Raw genomic sequence first — 19,944 nt, forward strand, 5'->3', positions numbered from 1 at the left:
CTTATAAAGGCAGAAAGGTGGGATATAAATTGTGTTAAACAAACAGATAGCATCTCTGCAATCAGTTTCTAATGCTCTGTTCCACTTGCTCAAAGGAGGCTGACCTTCAGACCATGGAAGTACAACCCCCATGAGTTTTGTCACACACTCAACCTCACTGAACTTCAGAAGATTTGTTTTAATTAAGCAAGACTTGTAGTGCTTATTCTGGATTTGTTTTAATCTATATTGCTAGTTTTTATGCAACTGCTAATGGTTGATTTTATTGCTGATTTTTATCACTGTAGTTCTTCTTGACTGCTTTTATTGGCTTTGAACTTTCTATGAGATTTAATTTTTTTACTGTCCAGATGTTGCTGTTCTAGGCTGCTGCACACTGTTATGAAGGTTTGGGTTTGATTTTAAAACAGTGTTATTACGTTTGTTGATGCAAGATCCAGGACCAATCGCACCTTAAAGACCAACTAGATGTACAAGGTATTAGCTCTGACTCTCAAAAGTTCATAACCTTGGACATCTAGTTGATCTTTAAGGTGCTACTGGAATAGAATCTTGCTCTCCAACTGCAAACCAACATGGCTACCCACCTGAAACCTCATTATTTATAATATAAAGGCAAGGTATATATTTTCAAAATGCATACAATTTACCTTGGACACTTTATCCTGCTAGTTCACTACCATCAACTATTCTTCAAGACAATATGATCACAAAGTGTGCATTTGTTCCAAGTAATGGATTAATGGAAAATAAGGATTAAATTCCTCACTAGGAAAAGCTCACTTGGTAAATTAAGGTTAGATTACACTACCCAAGGCTAGATTACACTACCTATAACTTGAAAAAACATTTCCATTTCCTCTGAAAGTATTTAAAAGTTAGTATCTGATTTTTAATATGCTTTAATATGCTTAATTCCTTCTGCTAGAAGAGTAGACTCTCTCTTCAGTTACTCAAAGCTATATATTCCAGATATGGTAGAAACTGGTGGAAAACTGCCAAATGAAGTTCAAGTGCCAGTACTGACAATGCTCCTGGCACAGTATCCTCTACTAGCAACATTTTAAATTAAGATGCTGTCCCAGACTGGAAAGTTACACATGGTTACTGTAAAGCAGCACTGAGAAATGTGCTGTAAAGCAGCATCCCAAACACTATTACCAGTGAATAGTCTTGTAGATAGCCCATGGCCAGGGAAGAGGCATGCAAAGCCCCCTGTCTTAATATGCAGCACTAGACTGGTTTGCTGGGCAACCTATTTGCTCACTATGAAAACAGAAAAAGGGAAAGGTCAGCTATTCAAGATATGACCCACTATACAGTTTTCTATCTTTTTTTCGTTTTTAAAGATACATTTTAGTGTATTATACTATTATATGTCTGTACCTATCAAATAGTTGTGATTCGGAAAGTTTCCAAGTGATAAGACTAAACCAGTCACTTCCTTCAATAAATTGGCCGGTATACACTGGCAATGAAACATAAGCAAATGCCTAGGTGCTTCTGTGACACAAAAATTAGGTGCATGAATGTGCTTAAGATCTGGAACATAAAGCTTGAAGGATATTGGAGGGGCTGCTTTTCAGATTGTACTGCCATTTTTTGATAATCTTTTCTGCATTGACAGACTACACGTTTCAGGAGTTGCGCACTGCAGTTCTCTGGAGTCCACTAGTACACTTTTGGGTATGGCATGACTTTTAAAACAGGGTTCTGTGGAGTATCAGGGAAAAATGCAATCTCATTTATTATAGCCCAAAAGAAAACTCCGTACGTAATGCAAATACTTATACACTACAGAAATAAGAATCAGACTTAGCAGTGTAGAGATTGAAATAATCACTATGAATCAGATTTTTTATTTGTGCTGAATGAAATATGAAGTTTGATTCAAGAAATCACAGTTATTTAGCAGCTTTTACTATAAGTATCATGCACCTTTCTTCCACCATGGAACTCATTCCAATGTACACAGGATTCCCAGGTGGGCTCCCAACCAAGCACTGACAAAAACCTATACAGGCTTAGCTTCCACAAGATCAACATTACCTGTTTATCAACTGTCTAGGAGGACAATCCGCACACATACACCTCTTCAACATTTTAGTGGATATGAAATGAATGTTTCAAGTTCTGGACTGAAATCCACCGAGAGTTCACATTCCTGCCCATTAATGCGTATGAATATAGGAAATAATAGTTATAAAGCATTATTACCTGAACCTGCTGAGGCTGCTGCACCTGTATTTGCTGTTCTTGCTGGGTTTGCTGCTGGACACTTGTTGTAACAGGACAAGCAAGTTCAAGCAAAGATCCAGCCACCTCTGTGCTATCTGTGTATATACAGTTGCCACCCTGCTGGTATACCATAGTGGTGGTAGCAGCTGTCTGCTGAAACTCCTGCAGGGCTTCAGGACCCTTTGAAGCAAGGGAGTCCAGGAACTCCTTCATCCTATGCTGGGGGATTGTTCGTGCTTTCACACGGATGTACTCTTCAAAGGAGATGGTGTTCTCCAAGGAATTATTCATATTGCAAGGTCCTCAGGATTCCTTAGAAGAAAAAATAAGAATGTATTAGCCCTCCCTGATAGTTACCTCTACAAAGATATTAAGCCTCTTTCTTACACAAACACAACAGATACCTCTTTCTAATCAGGCACTACAGTTCTTCAGCTCATCTTATGCAGCTGCTTAATATTGCCAGTTAACCTGTTGAAAGGGTTATACATAACAGTCATATGCTGCTGTTAAAATTCCCTAAACTACATTGTCACTTGCAAGACGATCCAGAGTGATGCTCAACTCAAGTCAAGCTCTGCTCACAAGACAAATCAAGTGGTCAAAATATGCATCTCTATCATCTGATATATGGAATCCTAGAGAGAAGTGACAGCAACTGAGAAAGTTTCTTTAATCCTGAAACAGTATAGTCTTTCCTCACAAATCCTTCTAAAACATTTTTGCAGTATTACTTTTCAAGAATGGCATGCATATCCCCCATTCATACAAAACACCCCAAAAAGTCTACTATGTAATATATTTGAAGAGAGAGTAGCTGAAAAACAAATCTCCATTTGCAATGAAAACAAATTGAAATCCCTGGACTCACATACATCCTTTTCACAGCCTACAGCACTGGAATTGCAAACAGCAATTTGCTGCAATGCCCAAACTGATGCTTAAAGAACTGCTAGAGCATCTGACAGAACTTCACAGCAAATTGAGGTTTACTGAAAGCTTCCTGGTTTGCAATTTTGGGGCTGCACAGGGGGAGGGGAAGCCTGAGGACCTCCTTTGCAATGAGAAGAGGCCAAACAAAGAGGGTGGAAAAGAGGAGAACACAATCCCTTCGGAACTCCCACACCTTGATGATTCTCCATTCCAAAAGACAACATTCAGCTCTTTTAAACAGTAATTCTGATTCAAACATGATAACCTAGCAGCTAGGCAAAAATCACTGATTCAATAATGTCTCATATTTTGAGGGCTTTCTGGAGAATTGTCTCACTGAGCACATTGGAAATTAGAAAGCAAACAGTGAGGGTTGAGGGAACTCTGCACAAATGCACCAGAATTTCGTGTTTTGAAATTTACCACTTTCACTGGGGGAGGGGGGGATCAATTTTCTATCTTTGGAAGTGTGTGTGTGTGGGGGAGGGTTAAGGTGATAATGCTTGGCACAGGTTTCAAAACCTGGGGCAAGTAATTAGGCTTTCTGAGGGTTACGGCTTTAATCTTCAATATAACTCCTGTTCATTCATATAACCAATAAAAATAATGAAAATAATTTAATTAGCATTATTTATGCAAATCACAGAATTTAAGCTTCTCTTTTTCAGTGTAAAGCACAAACTACAAATAAAATGGGCAAATAATTTTTCCAAGGCACAAAATTCTAACAGGAGGTACAGTGGGGTTCACAACTCCTAAGGGAACTTGCCATTCCCTGCAGTGGTTCTCCTCTCTGTAATTTCAACCAATAAAAATAAGGTTAACAACAGAATGAAAAAATCCTGAGGATATGAAATGATAGGAAGTAAATGAAAACAAACAACACACTCCATTTTAAAAATGGACACACTCAGGAAACTGAAGAAACTTAGGAAGCTAAACAAGGAATTGCACTTTGGGTTGGATCCCAATTTGTATTTTGAACTTCTGCTCATAGTGCACAATTTTCCAGTTTCCCTGTTCCCAGTCCACACACACACACACCCCAGCCCTGGAACTCTTTGCACCCACAGAAATGTTGGTCAAGATCCAAGCCTTTGTCAGAATTTCTGATTTTTTAAAAAAATGGCTATAAATATAATACACTATACAGAACGCAGCATGCACTTCTACATTCACATCTAAGTGAACCAACTATTCTGGCCCTTATACACACATAAGGATCTGACAGCTTCACTCACTGGTTAAATTTTTGTGAATTAGACAGAGCCACAGGACCAGTTTTTAAAACAAGACAGATAACCTTATTTAGATGCAAGCTCAGACAGTCACCATTTAAAATCTGGCTGTTACACTGTCTGAAAGTCACTTAATGAATTCTTGATTGGATGTGTTTATTTTTCATATTTAGAGATTCACTGTGCAAATGGTCACCCAATATAGCTTTTTATTTGGCCAGTCACCAGGAAGGAATAAATTCCTTTTTGCATGTAACTTGCCAGACCCAATGTTCATACCCCTAATGACATTCTAGTATATGCAGTCATGCAAGCTTGCAAGATTGTTTTGACTGTTAAATTCATTGTATTATTCTGTAGATGCAGGGAAAATGCACAGGATCCTAACATTTATTTGTTTTTTTTAAAATTTATTTAAAAATTAAAAGACAACAGAAAGAGCAAAAAAAGCTTAGATAATATACATACAATATAGTAAAAGAAAAGCATAGACAAGATATATAACTGGCATTTATTTGTTCACAATACATTTATTCTAAAAAAGAAGGCTGGACACAGACATCACAAAGCAACCACTTTTTGTTCGTGATGACAATGAGACTGAGATCCTTGGCCCATATGTTCCCTTGCCTTGCACGCAGCACCAAATTGAAGAGTTCCTGGACCAGGAAGCCCTCAATCTAACTACAACAGTTATCTCAATTTAGAATCGTGGCAAATAATTAAGAAACAACTGCAATTAGCTGAAATGCCCCGTTTTGAATGTTACAACAAGCTACAGTTGGACCAGGAAGTCCACAGCACATGAGTGCAAGAAGGGAGGCAAAATCTGGGTGGCATGTTCTCAAACAAACTGCAGGCTGTGATATTTGAATATAGACTTAGTGTCTGCATGTTGCCGAATTCAGACATTTCAACAAGCTGCAAATAAACTCCAACTGGACATGAACACAGCCGCTTTCTGTGTTCACACACACACTCCTCACTCTCACCCTTTGCATTTGGACCTTGGTGAAACACTTTTCCTTCTGATCAAATTCCAAGTGATCATGTTGCCAACTGACTTCAGATGTTAGTGAAATGGAGCTTGATCAGACTGAGAAGCTTTGTATGGAGCTTCATGCCCAAAGGGAGGAGCAAGAAGTATGCATGATCACAGCAAGAAACTGTGTTCATGCTCAACTGTAGTTTAATTGCAGCTTTCCATGATGTCTGAATGGTGTTACAGATATAAATGGACATGGTCTTCGGCCCTCTGTCATTCGCCTTAAAATATGTCAAGCAGGTACACTGGGCCCTGTATGTAAACATCCTGGGGCAGGCAGAAGATACAGAGGTTACCAAAGGTGATGTGGAATCTAGCATGAGATGGCAGCAGTAGACGGACCATCTCTCTTCATATGAACCCATGTGCCAGTTGCACTCCTCAGATCCGTTTCTCTTTACCACCTTTCCACCCAGGAAGGCATGCTTATCTATTATAGTCCATACTTCTTCATTTATTCCAACCACTTTGTGATATGGGCTACCAAGGAGATTAGGAGAGTTCTACTTTGTAAGAGAAAACGTAAGACAGTTTTGTTAAAACTTTTACTGTGACATGAGCTAAGATCTAGACTCACGGAGTAAGGGTTTTTTGCAGCTGTTTTAATACATTTTATTGTTTATTATTTTAAGCCATTGTTAACCTAACCACCATGAGCCCAAGACAGGAGAAAGACAGGATAGGAACATCTTTTAAGAAATAAAAGCTGCACTTGCTCTACGTAATGCACAAGTAAGACCTTGGTATCACAAAACACTCCAAAAGAACTATACAATTACATCTCATCTATACAGCAGAATTTGAGTCCAATGGCGTCTTAGAGACCAACAAGATTTTTAGAGTATAAACTTCTGAGTCAAGAGCTCCCTTCCTTCTTCAGACACAAATAGGAATTAGAGATCCCTAAGACTTTATATCCCAGCCAAAAGGTTGAACCTTGAAAGTTTACACTGAAAATCTTGTTGGTCCCTAAGGTTCCACTGGACTCAAATCATGTTGTCCTACTACAGACCAGCACCACTACCCACTTAAAACTAATCTTATGTATATGAAGCCCACTGACTATGGGAATTGCTGCAAACGTGCAAGGTCAGTATGTTGCCGAATGCATATGAACCCAAAAGACAAAGAAACCATGTTAAGCATTTTCTTTAAAACATAGAAGTTTAATTGTATACAATCATTTAGAGTTTGCTTATTTTAAGTCTGGTGTGTGAGCAAAATATGCAAAGTGGGTCTGCTTACTGTTTGAGAAAATGACTACTAGTAGTTAACCAGTAAAATCTGATCTATTTAAGAAAAATATTAAACATTTCTTAGCTATTAAGTTTTCAAACGGAAAAAGAATTATTACTTTTCCAATTGGTGGATGTATTCTGGCTAGCTCAATGTGCACAGCAGAACTAACGATACTATTCCCTTTGCTACTGACCTAGTAAACACAATTTCCCAAGAGCAGAGGAGATTAAATCTAATATCTTTGACACACCAAAAGCTAAAGGGATGCAATTGGCAGTCTTTAAAAAAACAGCCAATTTGTGTCAAAGATACATCTTCGACAAAACACAATGTCACTGTCGCAAAGTGGGACAACAATTCTCAAATTAGTAATAAGCCTCACAATGGAGAAAGGGAAATTTTACTCTATCCCTAAATATACTTAAATATACTTAAACCCCATTTATATAGCCAACCAAATGGCAGAACATCTAATCAGACTCTAAAGCTTCACTGCTTCCAAAATTAGCGCCTTTTGGAAACAAGAGATCTTTTATCCTGCCTCTGCCTTTTGCACATTGACACAAATATTTGAGTTACAATTTGCTTAGTCACTTATAAGATATGGTGCTATGATGGGAAATGAAAAGTTCAGAAATCAACACTGCCTATTCCAATCAGACAAAATGTTAGTAAATATGGGAAGCTCAATTATCATTACACTCAGAATTAAGTAAGATTCCAGTTATTTTTCTCATATGTCAGTGAGTCTCAAAGATAAGTGGAGAACTGTGGATTACCTCATTATGGTATGTACCTGGTAAATAAACTTGTTTAAAATATACCAAAACAGCAAGCTTAAAACAATCATTGTTGGATTCGGTAGTAGTAAGTACTACCTAGAGGTAGAGATTCTTGCCCTTTTTATCTAGTGCTATTTAGAGCCTACATTAACAATTTAAAGAGTAAACAACATATAAGCTGCAAATTTGTAATTAAGGTCAAGGTAAAATAAAATTCAAATGAACAAAAAACATAATATAAATACAAAACACAAGGAGTGCTCAAATTTTGGCATCACTTATAAACTCTAAGTAGATTCACTCTGATACATCAACGTTCATTAAGACTTTTCCAGTTCTTCAGAAGAATTAGTCCACCCCTCACCTCTCCCCACCAAGATGTAAGAAAATATGAACTGCTTTGCTGGTGGAGCTAATCTTTTACCAGGCCAGAGTCAAGACAAAAACTAGAGTGGGGGGGGCATGAGCTATGAGAGAGATGATACAGGGAAATGGGAGTGGAAGGGGAAACTCTGATGGAGGACAGAGAAAAAGCAGACACGCTTAATGACTTTTTTGCCTCTGTTTACTCCCTGAAGAGCTTGAGCCCATCTAGAGATCGTAGTAGACACGACAGGAAACCTGGGGGGCTAGTTGACATTGACAGAGAGGTTGTGGAGAGGCACCTGGCTGCACTGGACGAATACAAATCCCCTGGGCCGGATGGTCTGCACCCAAGAGTGCTCAAAGAACTTTCTAGAGAACTTGCAGGGCCTCTGTCCATCATCTTCAAGGCCTCCTGGAGGACTGGGGATGTACCGCAAGATTAGAGAAGAGCGAATGTTATCCCAATCTTTAAGAAAGGGAAGAAGGATGACCTGGGAAACTACAGGCCGGTCAGTCTGACTTCTGTTGCTGGGAAGATATTAGAGCAGATTTTAAAGGGATCGATTTGTATGCATCGGAAGGACCGCTTAGTGATCCGGGGAAGTCAACATGGTTTTGTCTCCAACGGATCTTGTCAGACCAACCTGATTTCCTTCTTTGATCAAGTGACAAGCTTACTGGATCGTGGGAACTCTGTTGACGTGATTTACCTGGATTTCAGTAAAGCTTTTGATAAGGTTTCCCATGACATTCTAAAGGGTAAACTGGAAGACTGTGGACTAGACTATAGGACAGTTTGGTGGATAGGGAACTGGTTAAGACAACCGCACCCAAAGAGTGGTGGTCAATGGCGTTTCATCAGATTGGAGAGGTGTCCAGTGGGGTGCTGCAGGGCTCGGTTTTAGGCCCGTTACTTTTCAATATTTTTATCAATGATCTGGATGAAGGGGTAAATGGGCTACTCATTAAATTTGCCGATGATACCAAATTGGGAGGAGTGGCAAACTCCCAAGAAGATATGAGTTAAAATTCAACAAGACCTGAATACTCTGGAGGGCGGTTGTGAACAGGATGCAATTCAACATAGATAAGTGCACAGTATTACATCTGGGCCACAAAAATGGAAAGCACAAATACAGGATGGGGTATACACTTCTGGGTAGTAGTGTATGCGAAAGACCTTGGGGTAAGAGTGGACTGTAAACTAAATATGAGCAGTCAGTGTGATGCGGTGGCAAAAAGGCAAACTCAGTCTTGGGTTGTATCAAAAGAGCCATTGCACTGAAATCACAGGAGGTCATAGTCCCTCTCTATACTGTCTTGGTCATGCCGCACCTGGAGTACTATGTGCAGTTCTGGAGGCCTCACTTCAAAAAGGATGTGGATAAAATTGAGAGGGTGCAGAAGAGAGCAACAAGAATTATCAGGGGTCTGGAGACTGAACCCTACGAGGAAAGGCTGAGGGCTTTGGGAATGTTTCGTCTGGAGAAGAGGAGATTGAGGGGGGCACGATTGCTCTCTTTAAATATTTGAAAGGCTGTCATTTGGAGGAGGGCAAGGAGTTGTTCCAGTTGGCAGCAGAGGATAGAACTCGAAGCAAGGGTATTAAATTACACACTGAAAGGTACCGGCTGGATAGTAGGAAAAACTTTTTCACAGTCAGAGTAGTTCAAAGGTGGAATCAGCTGCCTAGAGAGGTGGTGAGCTCCCCTTCACTGGCAGTTTTCAAGAAGAGGCTAGATGAATATTGGTTAGGGATGCTTTAGGCTCATCCTGCATTGAGCAGGGGGTTGGACCAGAAGGTCTGTATGGCCCCTTCCAACTCTGTGATTCTGTAAGGCTGAACGTAGTCCATACACCTGCTAACAGCACTGCCTAATAAATATAAATCAGACAACAACTTGTATTAATTCTGAAGGATCACGGAACAACTGGACAAATACCTCAAGGTTTTCTGACAGAATTTATCTGAAAAGTTGCAATTTCCTTCAATGAGAATCATGATACTCTAGCTGAGAATCAAGGAGCAATGGTTTATAAACTTTCACTGCAGGGGACTACATCATATGGTTTTTCATGCCCCCTTACTCTTGACATCATTACTAACAGTAAAATCAAAAAGAGTCCAGTAGCACCTTTAAGACTAACCAACTTTATTGTAGCATAAGCTTTTGAGAATCACAGCTTTCTTCGTCAGATGCACTGACGAAGAGAACTGTGATTCTCGAAAGCTTATGCTACAATAAAGTTGGTTAGTCTTAAAGGTGCTACTGGAATCTTTTTGATTTTGCTACTACAGACTAACACGGCGAACTCCTCTGCATCTACTACTAACAGTGCAATCCTAAACAGAGTTATTCCAGTCTAAGCCCACTGAAATCCCATATGTACAGAAAATATTATTTTGTAAATTAAGCAAAAGAAAAATGTAAATGGCTTAATGAGAACATAAAACACTGGCGGTGAGGAGAGTCAGACTACTGATAGCTGTTGAACATCAGTTAAAGGAAGGGAAAGGTAGAAAGTGTGACTTAGTCTCTGAGAAATACTAGAACGCTGGAGGGGAGGGATTTCCAAATTGTTTTTCAGAGGCATCTAGCTTGTCTGAACTGACAGCAATATTAAATTATGATACTTGGAAAAGCCTTTGAAGATCCCTTTTAAAATTAATTACTGTTTAACTGCAGAAGTTCACCTTAACTTCCACAACCCTCTCTGCAATGCCAAGTAATCTAACAAAAAGGGCCCTTATCTTTTCCGTCCCACTATGTGCCTTTATTGCTATCACTACTACACCTGAAAGGGGGTATATTAGACATGTGTAACATGTTAACCCTCCACCAAATATTATATACTGGTGGAACCCAAGGTAAGTGAGTAAATATTTTTTTTCATGAAGGGGCAAAGGGAAAAAAGTAATTAGCATGTGACTAGCATGTTTCTTAAGTTCAGTCTTTAAACACTGACAGCTTTTCAGGAGCTTACTTGCTCCCCAAATAATCCATGAAAATGTATTTTACTACCTTGGTATCTTCTAGCCTATGAGCAATCTCCTATTATTTTATCTTTAACCGCCATCATTGTATTCTAAAATCCAGTGCCATACCAAGGATACCATCCAGAAGTTGTTCACCTATTCCACTGAGCATTATTACTATAGGCAGCATGTAAAAATACTAACATTTGTATATTTCTGATGTTAATAATCTGATGTTACCTCCCAAGCCACCTAGATATATCAACGACAAGCAACTACAGTAACATACAATATATACACTCTTACAAGGTCATACCATCATATGCTTTCATTAAAAAAAATTGTGAACAACTTTTCCTTTCTTACTCTTATCTACAAATAAGTTAGAAAGAATAGGATAAACTGATTACCAATAAGTTTAAAGAACTTAAACATAAAAATTTGCAGCAGGTGACCATCTAGACTCCCCAATCACAACTGTGCACATACTTGTAATAAGTCCTGAATTCTCAGACTTCTGATGTTCTGGAGAACTCACCCACTCATTTTAATAGTATTGTTATACACAGAAAAGGCAATGCCATCCTATAATGCTGCTATATCTCTTTAAAGGCTAAATGTTCTACTCCCATCTTTCTACAAAAAGTCCTATAAAGTATCCGTTACAAAAAGGCCTTCCCTACAGAACTGTGCTGAATTTGAACAGTGTAAGAGCTACGTTTTGGCATAAAAGAGCTCACAAATAGTAGCATTTGTGAAGCTTCAAATAAGGCAGCAATTAAAAACTAACTGACAGGCATCAGCTCTGCTTTCTTCTACTCATATCACTTTTGTAGTGAACCACCCTAAGGAAGGTAACACTTCCATTTAGAGAAGTGCCCTGCCTGCCCGCTAGTCTGATCAGACACTATGTTTCCACGTAGTGGTGTGAGCCCCTTATAAATATGCAAGCTCCACCCAAGAGTCGGATACCTTTAAAAGGTCCCAGGAAAATAGACATAAAAGCTAAAAGAGCTCAGAAGATAGGCCCTGGCTTTCACCGACCTGAAACCCAGAAAAAAGGTTTGAACACATCATTATATCCAGAGGTATGACAGAACACAATTAAAAAGAGGAAAAGGTTTAATCCTACAGACAGTTAGAAAATATAGTAACTTAACTCCCCCCTCAAAAGGCAAAATCCAAATTGCATGCTACTAAATGACAAAAAAGTTACTTATTTGTAAGGAATAATGCATACAGCCTACCTGACCTATTTGACCTATCTCACAATACACCTAGATCAACGTAGAACGTCTGGCTAATTACAGGCGCTTGAGAAATAACAAATACGAATGGTTCCTAGAACAAGGAAAGCCCGCAAAGCGCAGGCCCCGCCTAGGCCTGCCTGATCTTCAATATTACAGCCTCCTGGCCAAGGTAGGGATGAGCAGGCACCTCGTTCAAATCTAGCCTAAATGGTTCGGGAGCAAGAAGAGCCGTGGCTGCCGGCGCGGCTCACTCCGCCTCCCTGGGGACTCTGCAGCATCAGGGCCCGCTGGCCTCATCCTGGAACCTCGCCGGCTGCTCCCGAGTCGGCGCCTTCCAGCGAACGCGCACGCGAGCGGCTATGTTGGAACGAGGCGCGCGTGCACGTTCTAGGTCTCCCCGCGCGGCAGAGACGGCGGGAACGCGCCCCGCCTAGAACCATCGGGGTGGGCGAGGCGGGGCCCAGCACAGGGGACGGCGCAGGCCGCAAGCGCGCAGGCGAAGGAAGAGTGGGGGGCAGGAGTCCCGATCCGACCCCCGCCTCAGAAGTCTGCACGCGCACGCGCGCTACCGCCAGACAAGAGCAGAGGCCGGGCTGACGGGAGCGCGCCTCCGCCCCGCTACCCCTCCCCCTCCGCTTCTCCTCCTCCCCCACCAGCCTGAGACCGCGCCTCCTCCCAGGACGCCGCGGCCCTCTCCCCTCGTCCACATAAGCGCCGCTTGAACCCCCGCGGATTGACTCAACGCCGCCTCACCCCGGCCCCTCTGCCGCCTCGCGCCGTCGCCACCTCAGGCCCCGCGTCTTTTTTCCCTCACAGCTCCCTGGGCGCCATCTTACATTCAACCCGTCCCGACCAATCAGTGCCCGAGCCCGAGCTCGCGACAGCACCGCCTCTAACCCGCGCGAGAGCCGGGAGGCGGGCCACGCCCTGCGCCTTAAAGCGGACCAGCCCCGGGGTGCGGGACGGCGCGCAGGGACTGGCGGCGAAGAAGGGAGATGAGAGGGGCGGCTGTGAGAGAGAAAGAACTTTTCTTTAGGGAAACTCAGGCAGCCCTCTCAACAAGTCCGTCACTTCTTATGAACTCCTAGGGTCTTTTTCTCCTTTCCAAAGCCAGGATATGAGACTATTCTGCACCTAGTCGGTAACTCCCTAGAGTACACGTGTATCATCTGTTATATTGATAGTATGGGAACAGGATGATTAGTGTCATATGTCATACTAAAATCCTCTTTCCGCGATATTTCTTTTGTGCAGCTCCTTATAGCCACCCAAAACTCAAAGGGTCACTACGAACAAAGGTTTGTGATTCAAACCTTTGTGATTCAAAGCCTTGCAAACAGGACAGTTTGGGGACAAGCTGTTTGGGGACAAGGTTCACTAGATACCTGCAAAGGATTTTTTATTGTTAAATCTAAAGAAATTAATAGTTGCAACAACTATTCCATGTATATACATTAATAGTTGTAACAATATTCGATGTATATACTGTCCTTCAGGACAACTTAATGCCCACTCAGAGCCGTTTACAAAGTGTGTTGTTATATTATTCTCACAACAATTACCCTGTGAGGTGGGTGGGACTGAGAGAGCTCTAGAAGAGCTGTGACTGACCCAAGGTCACCCAGCTGGCTTCAAGTGGAAAAGTAGGGAATCAAACCCAGTTCTCCAGATTTAGAGTCCCACCTCTCTTACCCACTACACCAAACTGGTTAGTTGCAATCCTATACAGAGTTACTCCAGGGTCAGTTCATTGAAATCAGTGGAGTTAGATTAGAGCAATTTCATGTGATTACATTGTATATCTTATTTCTAATGAACAAGCCATGAAAACAAACAGGATAATTAAGAAAACACACTTCAGAACTTTTGAACCAAAGTAGGCTAACCAATAATTTATTGGCAATCTTTTCATAACCATCTCCCTTTAGTAGGATTACCCCATGATCTTCAATTACAGAGTTTCATCCTAAATGCCCAATATGTAACCAAGGGCATTATGAAGTGTCATAGGAAAAACAGGATCTCCTCCACCCTGTTCACTGACCAATTCTACAGGTTGAGGATTAGAACTATATTTTCTTGAACTATATTCACAGGCAGTAAACCTCTGAATACCAGTGCCAGGAGGGCCTCTATACCTTCTTGTAAGCTTTCCAGAGGGCTGCTGTGTGAGACAGGATGCATCCCAGTTTTGATCCTGCAGAGCTCTTCTTATGTTCTTATAGTGTGTTCACACTGATCTTTGTTTCTTAGAGACCTCCACTCTCAGAAAATTTGGTAGAGCAAGACATTTTTGCACTGTATTGTAATGAGCAGCACACAGATTCCAGAAGGGGAAAGTCTCTAAATCCTGCATCAGGGATAACGCAACAGCTATTGTGTGTTGAGAGATCCAATCAACCAAACAACCATGATGGTTTCCCCAAATAGATTATATTTTTAGTAGAAATAATTGTGTTAGCTAGGCCAGGAAAAACTGATGTCATGTTGTATGATGCAAAAATTTTGTGCATCTTTCTCTGGATGGAATTATCTTGTGAAACATTCCTTTCTTCAACAGATCTGCCATTGTTATACATCATATTTTAGCACGGATTTCGAATACCATAACATGCTGGATTGAAAAGAAACAACACCCACACATTGTCTCCATCAGCACCAGACTAAATGCACTGTTAAGATTTGCAGTGCAGTGGTTATACAAAGCAAAGTGATCTCCTGTTTCAGTTCAGATAAATTTCAGGCTCGGAGTGAAGGAAAATAAAAATTTAGAAATTAAAGATAAATTGTTCATCCTCCACTTGAACAAAGAAGTATCCATTTCGGGGTTAGTGGCTTGCATAGAGCTGTTTTCCAATATGAAACCTTGTACTTGAAGGGTTGTGGTAATAGTAAAAAGAAAGTAGTTCAGGGAAATGAGAAGAGTTTATGAACTCATTTTCTCTGTGATGAACATTCTAAGATGAAGCTCCTGATCAGCCACATTTGCCTCCCCACTATCACTCCTTAACTCTTTGCATCCATAATTAGCAAAATCCAATTAACAGACTTAAACAATATTTCTTGGATTCAGGTAGAGCTCACACCCTCTCTATTGCAAGACAGTACAAGCAGTTTCCTTAATTAAGGTAACTTGTTCATTTGAGTTATAGGCAAGCAACTGACATCCAAATTCATCAAATGTCATTTAAAGAACGTAAGAGAAAAGTTGACAAATCCTCATTTTTACTCATTAGCCTATTCAATGCAAAGGGATTAAGAGAGGCAAAAAAGTGCAAGCTAGTACGTAAAAATTTATCTTCATCAAAATTCCACAGCACAAAAGGGAAATTGGAAAGCACATTCTTTTTTCAAAACAGCATTTCCTCTCCCTTTCGTCTTGCAGAGGGCAGTTATTTCTGACATCAGGGAACAAAGCACTGTAGATAACAAACTTACCCCCAAGTAACTGCCAAATGGACTCACTGGACTAATTTGAGCAGCAGAAACTGCTGGAGTGTAGCTTTTCTTGATGTAAATACCACTATTGACTGTAAATCCTATTTCTATAAACATAAACTCCAAAGAAAGATGAATCACATTTGTTCTTCAAAAGACTGCCCACAGGAAAGCAAACCTCGCTATTAGAAATTCACAGTTTTTTACCCAAACCTGCAATTTAAACACAGTTTCAGCAACAAATCTGTCCTTAGAAGAATATCATACAACTCATAAAACAAACCACCCCCAGCTGGCTCACCACTCTCAGTGTCTGGCAAACATTTAATACTCCTCCATCCTAGTTATGTAAGAAAGAGCATTAGAGCAACTAGGCTATGAGATGCATTTTGGCAAATGGCAAATTTTAGGGACCCACCTTCCATTTGCTGCTTCTTTTGTCACGAGTTTTTGTATTCTACCAGGTGGAAGAAAAACACTACCTGCTTCTCTATCGCTCACAGCCTTTGTGAACAGAAATGAGTATTAGGCCTCCAGCTCCCGCCTCCTCAAAATACCTTGCTGTACAGCATCTCGGCTTCAATTCCTTATCTATATACTGTAAGGGGAGTAACAAGGTTGAGGAGAGAACATGTACTAAAATGTGCAAGGAATAGCATACGTTGTTAATAACAACAACCATAATTTTCAGCTACTCACAAAACAGGTAGAGACCCATACCTGTTATATGGTACTTACTCTCTTATTGGATACAGTTCTGGCTTGTTTGCCACTTCAAGAGTTCTAACCTATTGCCCTGACCTCCTAACAAAGGATGGGGAAGGCAGTTCCTTGCCATAGCCCTTAGGGTATCGCCCCCTTGGCAGTTGCATGTGCCCAGGGATAGCGCACAGCAGTGCATCTTCCCACCGTTACTTTCCCCCTCTTGCCTTCCCCCGGGGCCAGTCCCCAACCAGAGACAGCCGAATCCTCCCTCTCCCGTCCCCAAAGCCCAGCCCGACAGAGGAGAAGCGCAGGCTGCTTTAATATCTCCATGTGCTTGCTGACAACCTCCCACTCCACAGCACCAACAAGCGCTCCTTAAGGTGGCACGAGCCCATCAGCCGGTGGCACTTCAGCGGCCATTGCTCAGGCGAGCTCAGCGCCCCGCTGTCTCCCTGCTGCGCCCCCGAAACCGAGTTACCGGCCGCACCCCAAGGCCCGGGTCCGGTGACCTTTAGCAGCAGCGCCCGCTAGGGAGGGGGGAAAGAGAAGACCTAGAACCACCCAAGTCACTCTTAACAGCCCACCTTAAAAAGGGCCTGGAGTAACCAACTTTGCCATTAGACATCGGTGTTTGTACACAGCAGAAAATGTGCGGGACTTTAAAGGTGCAGGCCAGCTCCCCCCCCCCCGCCTCTCGCCTTACCTCGGGGGAGACGCCAGCAGCGCGAAGAGGTGGGCGCCACGACGGAACCGCGCCGCTTCTGAGGGCCAAGGTTAGCGATGGGGAGTAAACAACCGGCGTCCTTTCGGCTGGCGGTGCGGCAGACCGCCTGCCGCTCACGCCCGCGGTGGTGTCGGGTTTTTGGCTGTTCCGACTGCTGACCTCGCTCCTCTTCGGGGCCAGTGGGGGCAGTCTCTCAGCAGCCAGGTAGAACTGACGCCGCTTGGCCCGGACACTAGAGGGTGAACGAGTAGGCGAGAGCGGCGTTTGGGGGATCCAGAATTCTGCAGCTGGAGGAAAAAATCGTTCCAATTCGATGCATCCACTTCTCTTGGATGGATGGTCCACGGGAGTTACTTGTTTTTTGCAGTCTTTGGAATGTTTCAGATGGAGCTTCTGATGATAGACACAATCATAGATCTTTGAGAATAGAATGCTAACGCCTGTTTTGGTGTTTGTGGGTTGTACCCGGTTCACACTGGAGAGCTGAAAAGGATCAGTGTGCTCTTTGCCTTTAACAATGGGCGCACAAGATTACCCCCTTGAGGCCTATCAGAGCTGAGATTCTGCAATGCCCCAAACCACCACCTTCCATCCCGCCTATGTGTTGCCTCATGTTTTGCCTTAAGAAAGTTCCTATCAAATTCTAAGCTATTATAGTTGTGTAACGCATATTTTATTCCTCTGAGCACAGGGTGTGCCATGCCTGGGGAATCTCAACGCACTTACAAGTTCCTGGGGACATGTGCTAATGCTCATGAGAAGGGCCCTGGCTCAGTGGTAGAGCATCTGCTTTGAAAGCAGGTTCAGTCCCCAATGTCCCCCTCAAGAGCCATTAAAAAGAAGACCCCATTCACATTTGTATGAGAAACTGTTTTTTTTGAAGCCCCAAAATTAAGCACATTTTTCCCCCTTAATGTATTTAATCGTTACATTCAGTTGCTGAATTTAAGTGTTGCACTTCTTGGTTTACATAGTGCAGAATTCTAAAGCCCCTGTCCAGAGTGAGCCTGAAACACGGGAATGATACTAATTCTAAATTCATCCCCAAATGGTAGAGAGATACCCCTTGCTTCAAAAATGAGGGGGACAAAATACTCTAGTAGTCAAAAAATGCCCCATTTAGTTCTGCATGACCTTTCTATGGATTCCATTTACGTATCTTTAGCTTACCCTTCCTCCAAATAGCACAGGGCATATATGCCCTCTCCCATTTTGTACCTCTGAGTGATAAGTTAGATTGAGCGACCTTCCAAAAGTCACTCAGGATGCTTCATGGGAAAATGAGGATTTGAAACTTGAGTCTCTCAGGAGCCAGCCTATCACTGTACCCCCTCCGCCACACTGCATGTGTTTCAGCATCTGGGGCTGTGTAAGAATCTAAAACCAGGGTACCGAAACAAGAATATCCCATTCAAGGCCATCTCTCTTTATATTTACCCTTTGTGGACATTATCTGTGGTATAACAGGTGAGGTGATTCTCATAGAAGCTTTAACTACGCCAGCAATGTGCGATTTTTTAGCCTGCTGAGTTTTCCTGCACTTCTCTCTCTTGATTTATTGGCCTGTTAGTGCTAAGCTGAATGTGAAAGGACCAGAGCTGTCCTAAAAGATTGGTCTGTATTGGTAATATTTGTATTAAGTCCTGTATTATGAGGACTTGCATTTGTACAGCTCACGTGAAATGCAACTTTTTGTGTGGTTTAAACCCTACAGAGGGATTTTTTTAAAAAAGGGAGAAAATCACCAAGTTGTGCCTATCAAATTAGCTGTCACCTACAAGCTGATGTGATTGTCTCACTTCTCTCTTGCTTTTCTCCATTGCTTTGACTTCACTACACATAGTATCATCCACCCCTTAGTACGTACCCATCATTTGTAACTTAATGCAGAGTTGTTCCCAGTCCCCAGATTCAGCCAAAGGAGTTGAGTTGTTCAATTCCATTATGTTAAAACAAGTTTCTAGCCTTCATGCTTACAAAAAAAACCATTGGGGGTGGACACACTGTTGGAAATTACCTAATATGTAGAAATGGCATCTTTCCCCTCTCCTGCCAGAGCTCCCTGTAGTTTGAGCCTCCAACCACTGGCCCTGTAGTTTTATAACCTTCCTTTTGGCAACAATAAGGAATGCTGTTCTGGAGAGCCTAGCTGCAGGGTGGGGTAATTACATTTCATTCAGGTAAAAAAAATCAGCAAAAGTGATGCCTACTTGCCCTCATTTGTTCCTAAGCCCTCTTAAAAATATTATCTAGAACAGCAGACCATTACAAATAGCCAAGAAGGCTAGGTTCAGGCAATAGGCTACCAGTAGCTGTCAGAGCAAGGTAAAACGCCTACAGAGAATGAATCTTTTTTGACGGAAAGATGTGTCACCCTCTTCAAATCTGTGAACAGAACCACAAGTGACAAAAGGCACAGATTGGACACTTGTCTGCTTCCCTCAAGTTTTGATGGGAGATGTAGGCATCCTGGTCTCGCAGCTTCGCTCTCTGACTGCTGTCCAATGGACTTTTCAACTGTCACTTGTCCAACATTCCGCCAAGCTGCCTAAATTTCCCATCAAAACTTGAGGGAAGCTGACAAGTGTCCAACCTGTGCCTTTTGTCACTTGTGGTTCTGCTCTGTAACTGGTAGTTTCATGCTAAAGCCTAAGTCCTATGTCTCATTCTGATAAGGGAAGGGGGTTGGATAAATTGACTCCATTGTGAAGAAACATATCCTGTGCCTTTCACTTCCAAGAAAAATAGGACCAACCGAACACAACGGGAGGTAAGGGAATAAAAGGGGAGCAGCTGTGGAGATCTATGCCTGCATGGAACAAGTGACAAGATACTACAGTGCATGCTGGAACTAACAGCTGGAGAAGGTTCTGTTTAGGAGAGCCATGTTAGTTAGTTAGAATGTCAAGCTAGGATCTGGGAGACCCAGGTTTGAATCCCCACTCTGCCATGGAAGCTTGCATTTGTGGCTACTGTACCCTATTGTATCTGTTTTCATTGCATGTTGTA

At 42.0% G+C, this 19,944-nt stretch overlaps 1 protein-coding gene across 1 annotated transcript in view; it reads right to left on the bottom strand.

The window, feature by feature from the left end:
• The window catches only part of QRICH1 (glutamine rich 1), a 37,265-nt gene extending 24,357 nt beyond the window's left edge, over positions 1-12,908 (bottom strand). The window contains exons 1-2 of the mRNA XM_054976280.1: positions 12,822-12,908; positions 2,218-2,550 (exon numbers count right to left, since the gene is read on the bottom strand). Coding sequence (XP_054832255.1) covers positions 2,218-2,529 — 312 coding nt within the window. The 5' untranslated portion in view covers positions 2,530-2,550; positions 12,822-12,908. The remainder of the gene's footprint in view (positions 1-2,217; positions 2,551-12,821) is intronic.
• Positions 12,909-19,944: the final 7,036 nt, after the last annotated feature.

The sequence above is a fragment of the Eublepharis macularius genome, chromosome 4 (genome assembly GCF_028583425.1).
Source record: "Eublepharis macularius isolate TG4126 chromosome 4, MPM_Emac_v1.0, whole genome shotgun sequence".
NCBI classification, from domain to species: domain Eukaryota; kingdom Metazoa; phylum Chordata; class Lepidosauria; order Squamata; family Eublepharidae; genus Eublepharis; species Eublepharis macularius.